Source organism: Lissotriton helveticus, chromosome 7, assembly GCF_964261635.1.
Source record: "Lissotriton helveticus chromosome 7, aLisHel1.1, whole genome shotgun sequence".
Lineage (NCBI taxonomy): Eukaryota > Metazoa > Chordata > Amphibia > Caudata > Salamandridae > Lissotriton > Lissotriton helveticus.
This window is the reverse complement of record NC_136068.1, coordinates 588,760,564-588,773,679: the sequence shown is the minus strand read 5'-3', so window position 1 is coordinate 588,773,679 and position 13,116 is coordinate 588,760,564. Positions and strand designations below refer to the sequence as shown.

At 44.9% G+C, this 13,116-nt stretch overlaps 1 protein-coding gene across 1 annotated transcript; it reads right to left on the bottom strand.

Moving 5' to 3' along the window:
- Positions 1 to 827: 827 nt before the first annotated feature.
- On the bottom strand, positions 828 to 12,680 carry LOC144766908 (uncharacterized). Its single transcript, XM_078650610.1, has 5 exons — positions 12,127 to 12,680; positions 10,059 to 10,146; positions 8,850 to 8,951; positions 5,320 to 5,589; positions 828 to 2,127 (listed from the first exon to the last, which is right to left on the bottom strand). The coding sequence occupies exons 1-5, from the start codon at positions 12,202 to 12,204 to the stop codon at positions 1,373 to 1,375; spliced, it is 1,293 nt and encodes a 430-aa protein (XP_078506736.1). The 5' UTR covers positions 12,205 to 12,680; the 3' UTR covers positions 828 to 1,372.
- Positions 12,681 to 13,116: the final 436 nt, after the last annotated feature.

The following is a 13,116-nucleotide window of genomic DNA, read 5'->3' as shown; positions in this document are numbered from 1 at the left end:
AGCACTTTTGTTTTAATAATGGCTTAAAGTAATGCTTTTTGTGCCCCAGCTGTGCCTAGTATTTTAAATGGTGCATTTGCTATTTTGCAACTATCTTTTAGTAATCAAACATGTGCAAATCCTGTTTCTGTTTTAAACTTGGTTTAGCCTAAACCTTCATGCCGAGCTCAGACCTGCTTGTTCTCATGGGATGTTTTAACTTTACTTGCTGCTATTTGCTATCTTGCACACTGTGTTTTAGTAATCAAATACGCCGTAAATCCTGTTTTTCTGTTTTAACATTGGTTCAGCTCAATCTTCAAGCAGAACTTAGACCTGCTTCTTCTGATGGGACGTTTTAACTTTGTATCCCGAATGCTTTCTAATTTGTATGTCTTTTAAGGTTTTTATTAATCGTACAATAAACTTAAACTGTATTACTGATACTCTTACCTTGTTATCAGGGGCATTACAGCTATGGCTGATATGTATTAGCCAATTTGAGGAATTTCACATTGGCAGAGTCTTTTTTATTTACCTTACTGCTGGCAATCTTGCCTGATGCGCTTAAGTGATTACTGCTGGTTATCTTGCATAGTGCGGCTGCTAATGTAATCATGTCTGATGTGGTCACCATTACAACACTAATAATATTTGTAGCTTGGATGATTTTCATTGAACATAAGTAGCTCTAATTACAGAAAACGTTGGAGACCCCTGCCGTAATGCCTGTGAGTCCGCAGGGGGGAGGACTTGGGCATGCTACATGAGTCTGAGGTTCAGTATCTGCTGTAAGATGGTTCTGTGAAATAATCGCTCTATGATCATGAAGAAAGTACTCTAGAATCTGGTTGTGCATGTTTAGTTTTATTTTTACAATGAATTATACAAATAGAAAATAAATAGCCCTGATTCCTGGAACGATCAGTCAGAAGCAAAGTGATCTCCAACTGATGTGAGGCTTGTGGACCATTGACGGGCACCAGGTGGGCTAGGGAGTAAATCCATATCTAAACAAATATGCATGTTAATCTTCAAGTGATGTTAGTTTATATGGATCAGCTCTTAACATTGTTCTTGTGTGTGGAGGTTCAGTGCGAGAGAGCTGATTGTCCGAGAGCCAGGGCAGATGGAAGATGTATTTCAAGTTGCCTTGCCAGCTTCTTCCCATGTACAAGCTTTGGATCAATTCCAGGACAGTCCATGTACACAGTATTCCGCATTGGGAGGATTTAAACTTGCCAGCAATTCCACATGTCAGCATCACGAGTCTGGTAGAGCTGCAGGACTCCCTTGCATTCCCTCTCTCCATTGCATAAAGGCATTAATTCAAGGCCAAGAGATCATGCAAAACATTGACTCCCTGAGAGTGGCTGTCTTGAAGGACCATCCTTCAGCACTTGGAGAAAGATCCATGTTTGCTTCTTTGATATATGAAGGAGTGAGCGAGGCACAGCCCACTGGCGGTGCGCTCTTTCTTTGCCCGGCATCGGTAGGCTCTATATTTTTGTTTTAAGAAAACTCCCAAACATACAGCACAGCATACAAGGCAGAAGCCCAGGTTGAAGGCCCAGAGTACGAGGAAGTGGACATCGTTATTCTCCCGAAAGATGAGATATAGTTCAACAAGAAATGGAGCTTCCCAGGCTATTTGTACTAATGTGGTCAGCAGGAGGGCTAGCAGAGAAGGGCAGGGCCGAGCTTTCCTCCGTAGCTTCACGCCTGCTGGAGAAATGCCATGTTCTGGACAACTTAAATCTATGTAGACCTTCAGGGAGATGCAAAACATGAAGAGTGAGAAAAGAGACAGGGCATACAAGGGAGGGATCCAAACTGTGGACTGCAAGATTGTTGGACTGTGTGGAGCGAGAGCTGCCTTAACATATAGTGCATCAAATGTGAGAGACAGGGAAAGGGACTTAATTGACGCCAACACCAAAATGGCAGAATAGGAGGCTCCCCACAGCCGCTCCCGCTGCCATATAGGATCCGACTCTGCCATAGCGTGAAGAAACATGGGAGTGAGCACGTTCAGGCACAGGAGAATGCTGCTCACGCTGACATCTTCAGGCAGCATGGGCAATAGAAGTTCATGACGGCTCTTGGAGTGGTTCCTAGTGGACTCTACTCTTGTCGTGTTTGTCATGCCTGAAAAAAGAGAAATGAAAAAATGAAGTATGCATTTACAAAATCTTCCATAAAGTTGCTCTTTAAAGTATTTTTCAGAAATCAATAGCTGGGCCACCAACGTTGCAAGTGCCTATCTGGAACTGTCAAATAATTGCAACCTTGCAACTTACTATAGTATGTGTCAATATGTCACTCGAATATATTTTTTCAGAGGGTTTTGTTTAGATTTGCCTGCACTGTAACTCCGCACTCGGGATTGTGTGAGCTTTCCCAAGCCTGTGGCTGATCTATCTGTGCTGCTGCTTAGTCACTACATCCCAGCGGTATGCCTTTGCACCCACTACTTAAACACTTGCTTGCCTGGTCAGTTTCTACAACAGCCGTACTGTCAAACCTATTTTACCTGAAGCTCAATGCTCCTGCCATGCTGGCCTGCCTCACTGTTCCTGCGTTCCTAGGACTTTCCTTTGCTCCATATGTAGTGAGATAATAATTGTCAGCTCCTCACTTTCTGTTGTGGTTTTTCGATCCTGTCTATTTCTGCGTGATTCAAGCTTGCATTGCTCTTGCATTCTGTCAAGATGTTTTCACTTACATGCCTATTGTTTTTACAAGACAGATGCGTCAAGGGAAGTGGACCTGATACTTCTGTACAAGGTATGAGTAGACATTCTAAAACATACCTGGCACATGGAGGCACATACAGTCTATCAGCCAATGGGGATGAAATATGTGTTGACATTACTGCTTATTGTGGCATAACTGCCAAACAGATCTATGTCGAGTGAGAGTCATCTTCATCCATTTCCGTAATTTTCCAACCCTTTGTATGGCATCAAGGTATCTACTTTACATTTTAAAGGACGTTTCTGAGAATGCAAAGGGCTTTTGGAACTGGGTCAAGGTGTTCCAGATTGCATGGGTGCATTAGGAAAACTGTTCTAAGACTCACCACTGATTCGCTTGGTGGACTATACTCAATGTGGCAGTCTTGCGCTCCTATTTTTCTCCAAATCCATTCTTATTTCTATGGAAGGAAGTGTTTTGTGCTATTGTCACAAGTCTTTGAGGTTATAACCAGTGCTTACGGTAGGCTGGTAATGCCAGTGGGGGCCTCAGGCACTTATTTTTGGGGACAGGCTCCTATTTTTCCTCATTCGAAATTTACCGAGAGCAGGAGAGGGGGAAACAAACAAAGCAGAATGATGGAGGAAGAGAAAGAGGGACCTGACAAAGTGTGATAAAGGGGCTGGGAAGAGGACCTGTGGTGTATTAAAATCTACACAGTCTTGTTATTGGGGGTGCTGCCACTGGCTGCAGACGTCTGACCAGAGTTTGGGTACCGGCACTTATTATTTTATAAATTAAGCACTAGTTATCATACAGAACCTTTGCCATCCTTCTATACGAATGGTCCGAGACGTATTTATAACACTGAACCTCCGCTCTAAAGGACTCATGATCCTTAACGTCCTGAAAGCACGTGTTCTGTCCAAGGTCGCAGAGTTAATTTTTTATTTCCCTGTTGTTATTTAGTATTGTATTTCCCTGTTGTTATTGTAGTATTGTATAGTGCTGTGCTACTCCTGTATCTCAAGGTTTGTTCTGTTTATTGCACTTTACCAGTCCTGTGCCTAGCCTGTACTCCTCTGCCGAATCTCTGCATCTCATCTCGTACACTCCTGCAAACCTTGTTTAGTCGAGAAATAGATTTCCTGACTAGTCGATCTGGTTTTTATTCCTTCTGTGGGTTTTTGTTCTGGGTAGTAAGGGATAACCTATAATTCTGCTCCTTCCCAGTGATTACTATTTCACTTTCAGGCTTTGTTGTGTTATCTTGGTCAGTCCGTGACAAACTGAGTTCGCTGTCAAGACCGTTAGGGCTTATACAAAGGTGCACTGGAAATTGGGTGTCTTATTAGCCAGCCAAGGCCCTCAAAAGCCAGGAGCGGAGGAGGCATTAGGCAATTGTGAATGTTTGAAACTGAACGACCAGTGCTTTTAAGGCCAAAGGGGGGTTGGCGACTTGCGGAGGGTGTGGGGGTGGGTCACGTAGTTTACATCTTCCCTTGCGCTCAGGGAATGTGCTAGACCATCGTCCTGTGTTCTGTTTGGCCTTATAGACAAAGTGTTGCTCAGTAACACCTACCTTTTCATGCAGTTTAATTAATAGAATTATACAAATATATATAAAATACATATACATTAAAATGAATTAAAGAATTTTTAGGTTTGTTAGTGTATAGTACAGGGTAGGATTTGTGCTGCCACTTCCTCATTCAAGACTGCAGAATGCTACATTCTCAAAGAATTATTTCTGTCCACATTAAATAATTTTTTTCTACAGTACTTCTGGTCTGATTGATCACATAACATTAGCTGGTCTTCCAGAGGGCTTCTGGTGGCAGACAAGTTCATCTGCAACTGGGAGATAACATGGTATGCCACAGTAAAATTACTCTGTGCCCCATGCGAATTTTTTTGTTTTTCTTAGTATGGCACTCAAGCAGAAGTGAGTATCCTTTTCTCACTTGGCATTGGGGTCGGGCTATAACTTCCAGCCATCACCTATTAGTTCTCCTCAATGCCAGCCCCTAATTGTGAAGTTATTCAAAGACATTTGTGGCTTAGTCACTGTGTCATTAGAATCAAACTATACCAATGAGGCCTAAATAGTCCGAAACTGGCATGGGGTAGCTTGTGTTCCCGCCTGGTTGGGAAGTGGCCTGGCAATTTGGGATGAACTACTTCTTTTGGAACAGGACCAAGATTGATTTGCATATGGATGGTCTCCGTCTAAAGAGGCACAGTCACCATACACCACTATCAAAAAGCTAAATTCATTTTTGTAATACTTCCTCTAGTTAATGACTACAGAAACATCTCTCAATGGAGTAGCATGTCTGTGGGAGTAGTACTTGAAAGCTACCCAAGAAATAAATGGGCCAAGCGCCTTCAATTTCACCAGCTGTTTAGATTGATACGTTTGGATACTGAAGCGCAGGACAGATACTTGATCACAAATCACACCCCAAATGTGGCCTAACAAAACATTCAAGGACTACCCGTCAGCACCTTCCAGCCACTCCAGCAGGGCAACCTTTTGGCCTACCCACTGACCAACTGTCACACGCACCTGTTCAACCTCAGCGATATTTCTGAACCTACTGGCCTCTTCTGCAAAGTGACTCTCTTTAAACCCGCACTTACCAGCATCTCCTGCAGGTATGGGCTGTTGGTGTCCTGGACTTCCGAGCTGCAGTAACGAGATGCTTATCATTAGGAGCAGGGCAGCCAGACCATGCAGAAGGTACTGCTGACTTTTCAGGGCTTGCAGGTGTTTTACAGCTGGATATTTCTGCAGACAGCATCCAGGAGTCCCATCCATGGGAGGCGTCAGCTGGCAGTCCAATTTAAGAAACAAGGATACAGAGAAAAAGAGCATGGCCACAAGGGAAAAGGTGAGGAGGACCTGCACCGCTGTAGGAAGGAAAAAAAATGCTCTATACATGTTGTGTTTGATAGCATTCAGAAACATGCAGCTTAAACGGAGGTCCCTCCCATGCAATGAAGTAATGTTACTCAGTGCTACATGGTGTAATTTAATGTTACCCATAGTTAATTTTCCTCTGGGTTACTCGTCACATCCACAACTTGCAAAAGTGGGCTGAATCACAGGAAAGGAAAGTACAAGTGCAGCTTCAAGATTTGAAGCCATCAATGCCATACATGTGCTCTCCCTCTTTGTTATGACACTAGCTAGACTCTTGCCTGATCTTGTCTTCTTTTTCTCCTCAGAGACTATCTCATGTGCTCTTTCTAGTTTGTCTAGCAAGCGTCCTTAGGAATGCTCTAAATTATCCTGGCAGAAGATCAGCATTCCCCTGGACTGGGACTGTGGAGATCCTTTTAAAGGACCCCATAGGCTTGGGGTTTGCTCTCTACTTTGCCACAAAAAAAGTCCAGTACTCTACAACTTCTTGTATAACATTTCAGAATTGACCCGTTGCTCATGCTGTAGAAGTTCAAAATGGAGACCTTGACCCAAGCCCTGGCATCCATTCACAAAGACACTTCTCTGATGTTTGCACCTACAAGATGGCAACTTCCTCATTCCCAGACTGAAAGACCTTAGACAGATCCTCTACTTCATCACTGGAAATAGCACTCCAAAAAGACAGTCTTCCATTTGGCCTCATGGTCTAATTTCCATCAAGGACTTACTAATAGGAGCAACCTGTCTCAACCGTAATGAGCCTCCATCTATCCCCGAAAGGTCTGCAAATCTTCGGTTACTTAACAATCAATCCCAAATTTATGACATCGCAGCAAGAGGCAGCACTTTAAGGAGGCAGTCCTTGACATCAGTCTGGGCTGGCCTACTATCGTCCTGTGGAGAACGTTATGGACAAATAAGTTAGGCTCGCCCACATTCAGGCAACCAGAGAACGCCTGAATGGCAGTTCGAGGGAGCCCTACTTCTAACAACTTCTTAAGTTCATGTCGGTCAACATGACTCAGTAGAATAGATAAATATGTCTTCCCATTATGCTCAGTAATAGTTCTTTCAGCAAAAAGAGCATGCGCTTATTTTCAGCTCCACAGCCTTATCTTCCTAGCCTTGTAGCAGTGAGCTCTTTTTCAAACGTGATTCAGGAGATCTTCATCAAAGTCCCCTTTGTCTAGCCTGTATTAGAAGTAATTGTTGGAAATTTAGATGAGGACTCACATCTCAGAACTAGCACTGTTCCAATATGTGCTCCAACCAGTCGTCCGAGTGCACCCTGCAGTCTATTTGGCATATTTCCTGATCCTCAAGACTCTTTATGGTCATCCTCTCTGGCTCCTTGTGGTCCTCTCTGTTTTTGCATCCTCTGATTTTAGGAAGAAATGGTTCTGTGCATCTACCAATCATAGCTAAAAGTACTGTCACCGGCCATGGAATTTTGATGATTGTCCCAAAACACTGTACAATGTAAACACCATTACTATGTGCTAATTCAACAAGGAAGGACGCACCTGCTCTATCTACCCTCTCTGATAGAAAGGCAGGAGTGTGTGTAAAGACTGTGACTCATGAATCTTGTGTCTGCACTTTGTTTCGAGGAGGTGCAGACTGTGTAGACAGATATAGCAGAGCCCACCTTGCATACACACGTTTGACCTGAGGGACTTAGGTCCAAATTGTATTCTCATTATGTGGGGTCACGTTCACTGTCAAGTACCTTCAACTTGGTTTGATCATGACTCCTCAAGAAGAGGTGGAGTGCATTATCCTCTCACAATACATCAGAAAATGATTGAGAATGTCAGTCTGTGCAAAAACAACCTTCCATGGTGATTATACGAGATTAGACATCCTATGCAGTATTATAGGAAGGCTCTCTCTCTGTAACTTTCGCGTTGGCACATATTTGGTACCTTCAGGACTAAGGAAGTATCTGTGGCTTTCCATAGACACGGCCTTCTATAAGAGATTTGTAAGGCAGTCATATAGACTTCTCTGTCTTTTGTGAGCACCTTCCTCCAATAATCCTTTTTGTTTAGTAATCATCTCAGTCTTGAAATTATAAATGAGCTACACATAAGCATCACGAAGAGGTGACCATTGAAGAAAACTGATACTTCTTCCCAATAACTTCCTTAGAAATAAAAGAGCTTCTTGATTCCAATGCTTATTGTCTGTTAGTGCTCCTTTGATCAAAACTCATGAAGAGGGGTGAGCTACACAGGAGATAGCGTATGCTTAGGCAACCTGTTACCAGTGGTCAGACCTTCGGGTACCAAAACACAAGTTCTCATAGACGGTACAATTTTGCCAGTAATTGATATAGTGAAGTAACTGAAAATCAGTAGAAGTACAATTCTACCAATAAGCACCTATCCCATCTCTCCAATTAGTCTTATTTAATTTGCCACTTCGTCCTAGATAGCACCAGCGCAGTTTGTGGTGTCTTATGTCAAAGAAGGAGGTGGCAATGCTGTGTAAAGCCCGTAGCTCAACAGCTAAGGTATTTCGCCCCCCAGCTTATTAGATACGGCTCAAATGGATCCTGGTATAATGATCACTCCTGAACTCCCATGGTCAACTGCTCCCTTAACATTCTGTAAATTCACTACACTAGCCCAACAGAGGACTGTAACTCCCTGTGCTTGGTCACCATAACTCTTTGGGTTAAATGTTTGTATGGTCACTGTCCTGCCGCAATGTACTTAACAGAAACCTCTGTTCTAGACATGCCACCAAAACAGTGAAGCTGAAAAAGTATCAAGGAAAGAATAAAAATGCAAACCTTTTAAATAATTGTTGCCAGTGCTTTACGTTCAAGTCCTATTTCCTAACATTTGGGAAATATTGGGAATACTGCAGATTTCAGACAGGGTTTGACAGAGCAGCTCTGTCTAGAGGAGTCACCATTCCCATAGCCACTCAGTACAAAGAGGAATATAGCTCCAGCAAATATCCAGGACATGGTCAGCTGAGTAAATACAGGTTCCCCAATGTCAGACCAGGGACTAGCCTGCCATCTGACAGAGGAATTCTAGATTTGCAACCCATAGAGGGGTTTGCGGGCCCACCGTGTGACTGAATAAAGCAAATGGACAGTAAATTGGCCTAAGACAACATTATGCACCTCTAACAAGAAGCAACGGTAAATAACGAAATTGCCTGCTTCCATGAACTCTATATATGAAGAGTCTCTACTTCCCCTCTGTAGCACTCAGTTCACAGTACGTACCTGTGATGATGTGGTCCTCTGACTGCGACTGTAGTTTTGTGAAACAGATGTACGCCAGGTACATGTGGAAAGGCCACGCCAACAGAAGATACCAGACAGCTCCTGCAGAAAATGAGACCACATGCTTCAGAGTGTGATATCATCAGTTTCCAAACTGGGATTGTACGTGTGCTGTTTGCATCTAAAGATACACAAATAGGGTATTGTGTCATTGTATATAGATAGGATGTCATATGCGTTGTGATATAAAGCTAGAGTGCTTAATTTGTCATTATATACAGATAGGGTGTTGTGTGTACAGATCGGGTGCCTTACATCTCATTTTTTACAGTGTTCTTATGTGTATATTCTTATGAAGTACATCTAGTGTGTTGTTTTATCATGATAAACATGTAGGATGTATGTGTCCTTGTAAGCTATATTAGTGGTTGAGATGTCATAATAGTCAAAGAGTTTGCGCCCTGTGTCATTATATACATATAGGGTGATGTTAGTCGTGATAACCAGATAAGGTGTTGAGTATGAAAAGATTCTTGGTGCCAGCCTGTTTCATGTGCCTCACTGGTGGGTGGTATTTTGTATGTGTCGCGGGTTACATATGGGTTGTTGTATGCCACCTTATCTACAGATTGGATGCCGCATGTCATATTTTATAGCGGGATAGAGTGATGCATGTGTCATTTTGTACAAATAAGGTGCTGCACAGACAGGGATTGTATGTCCCATGGTATACATCTAGGGTGCAATATGCTCCTGATGTACAGGTAGGAGGATCCTTTTTACGTCATATGATGTTTAAATAAGCTGCTGACTAATGAGTTGCACTAGGCATCCAGATAGGTTTCCCCTTTGCCTCACTGATGTGCAGTGCCTTTGCCTAAGTGATGGTTATAGGCAAAATGCTATTTGCATAGTATAAACAGATAGGGTGCCCGGTGCCTGCTTACATATTGAGTGGGTAAGGCATACCTCATTTTATATTGATAGGGTGCTGCCTGTGTTCTGGTATACAGGCAGGGTGCTGTGCTGTCGAGATGTACAGATATGGATTGTACACACATGCTGCTTTGCGTATCATGATGTACTCATGATATACAGAAGATGTTGTGGGTGTCATGGTTTGTAGTGAGGCTGATAAATGTATATGGAACGGAGGGATCCATGTCACCATTCCCTCACCCTCAACCTTAGTTAATCCCAGTGTCTTACCGATGTAAGGTGCTGTGCCCCTCGGGTCCCACTGAAGCCACGCTCTCTGCTTAGGCGGATTGGCCAGGGTCAGGAGCTTATCAGAAAACTGAAAAAGAGACACAGTGAGAGTTCCTGTTCGCCAGCATCTCATCTCGGCCGTGGGACCTCTCCCAGACAAAGACGTCCTCGCCCACAAGCTCTAACCCTTCCCCCACGCTCACCACCACCTCCCTCGAGTCCTGCCCCTGCCAGTAAAACAAACAGCGTGAAAATCAAAGCAATTGGGCTCAGAAAACTGAAGTGGTTCTTTGTTATTTGTAAAATCCGTATTAGAATGCAGTGACTTGTATGAATCATCACCGCTCTCACATAATCATAAAGAATAAGACAGCTTTGTGAAACAGGTTTAAAAGAAATTAGAGATCTAATTGGAAATATGGGCCGAAGTAGTTCTATTTAGTTCAGTGGGTGGTTGGTGCAGGGGTGGTGGCCATGCATAGCTAAGTAAAATAATAAATAAAACCTCTACTTTGATATGGGGGTTTATGGGATAGATGGTCCCTTGCTTGCCACTTGAGAACGTGCTCCCCTATCCTGTTTATTACCCCCACCCCGTTGTGCAAGCTCGCCAAGGGGCCTCCCTGTTACATGACTGAAACCAGAGTGGTGCTCGGGGAGACATCTTGGTCAGGTGTCCTCTATAGAAGGTTACAATCCTGTGGGTGGAAGTGTCAGATTACTTCCTTTGTAGTTGCCCGTAATTCCCAAGCCATGGCACTCCTAGCCGGCCACTTCTTCCTGATGTAAGTGCCTCACAAAGAATTTGGCCTGCTGTCAGAGTCCTAATACACACCTGCGACATATCCAGGTGGAACCAGCTCAGAAAAAGTTAATTTTGTCCATGGCCCTGGTACGTGCTAATCATGCAGTGGTCATGTGGAATCTGATTGGATACGTCCTCTAAATGTGAAGTGTGCTAGAGGGCTGCTTGGTATACCAAGGGAATAATACTGTCCTGTTGGGCCACCACTTTGTCCCAAAATTCTTCACTGACCAAGGAAAGTACTGTAGAGCCATAGCTTGGAGGAACGTCTAAGTTCTGTGGCTAGACTCTGCTGACTGGTGTACCTATCTGGTAATTGAGTCTGGGTTCTGATTCTTGCTAGAAGCACTAGAAGTGCCATGCCTGCTAAGACATACGTTAGCTGGACTGCACTCAAGAGTAGATTGGCGTTTAATTTCATTAAGTCTGGAACAATTGGTAACTTGCCATACTTAAGACACGCATGAACCACACTTTCACAGGTCATTTCATCGAGGGACCCTGATGGACTGCAGACTCAGTCACTTAACGCAAGCACCTCAAGCCTAATAGGAACCATGGACCCTCCCAGCCTTGAACCCAGAACTTGAATACCTCACACCCACAGTTGTCCAGAGAAATATAGCCTTACACAGGATACTTGGGAATCTCATTCATACAGGACAAACTGTACAAAGATCTACACGCCATAGGTATGGAACAACAGCATACAGATGCAAGCACACCACACAATGAGTGTCCACGCACACAGTTCCACCTCACACAACCACATCACTCTCAGTCAGACCCCATACAAGCAGCACAAGAACACCCCCGAAACAGACCTCATCACTTACAGACCCCAACACATAAGCACATCAACATAAAACACATACAGAAACACACCGCACACCAAATATACATGCACCAAACACAAAGGGGGACTCAAAGTGAGTAGGTGGTCTTATCTGAGTTTTCAGGGATACCTAAAGTGATAAAATGATAATAATTTAGGTGAGTTTTGAGGAAATTTATGTGCTCAGACCGCACGCTAATGTCTAGAGGGTCTTGCACAGCTGAGCCATGTTTTTGCCCAAGGCCTTCAAGTTCACAGAGCCATACTAAGGGACGGCACAGAATAATAGAGCCACTGCAGTAAACACCACATATTCAACCCGTGGCAAGGGTCCATGCGTGGGCAGCAGGTCGCGTTCCTTATGGTTGAAGCAGCGCCTGCAGAGGGCGCCCCGTGTGGTGGCATGACAGGTTGGGTGGAGTACTTACCTTGCCTGGGCCGATGAGAAGCACTTTGGACCCGGATCCCGCCTCCTCGTGCACAGCGGCCTCCTTGGTGCTCTGCATGGAAGCTGAGGGGAAACCACGCCACGGGGCTGAGGCCTGAGGAATCCGGCGGGAGAGGACAACGTCTTCAGGTGTTCTGGGCGCGTGGCGGGCCGGAATTGAGGTGACTGGAACTACTACGGCAGGCCCCGCCTCCTTCGGGACCGTTGGTTCTGAGGACAGAGGCGCGTGCTGGCCCCGCGAGCCGCTCCTCAGCTGGTGCTCGGGGTGAGGCTGAGTGTGAGAGCGGCAGCTGGGCTGCCTCGTTGTGGTGTTGTGAGTCCCTTCTCTGGGCTGATGTGTGGGTCTCGCTGCCCCCCTGACTACTCACTGCACTCTCCCGCACTGCACTCTCTCGCGCTCCCCTTGCGCCGCAGTGAGGGTGTGTGAGCCAAGTGTCCCGGGGGGTGGCTCTGAGCTTGCCCAAGGATGAAACTGTTGCTTCAAGGCCACACGTCGGACATTTATATTAAGCCGGGGACTCGCCTGCTCCTTATCTCCCAGTTGACGTACAATAACCGGGCTGAAGGGGTCTTATCGGCAGTTACTGATCAATAGCCGCACAATGAGTCGGGCTGAGGGACTCTCTTCGGGGTTATCTGTGTGTGGGGGAGAGAGTGGGCCCCTTGTTCTCAGAATCCCAGCCAAGCCTCTCACGAGCTGAGGAGATTAGAGGTGCGCCCAGAGATGAGCAGATCATCGCCAGTGGGGCTCCCTGATGGCATTTACAGCAGGTATTCACCGGATCCACTATTTGCCTGCATCATCCCGGAATATCAGTCGGCAACTTTCATTCTCTCCTGATATTTGAGTTTTCAAAACTCCCTGCTGACCTTTGAGTGGTAGTACCCTTCTTTTTGTACTCAGCCTGGCGTTAGAGCACCTTGTTCCTGTGACAAGAGCTAAGAATCCGATTTGAGCGCCCGCGTTGGT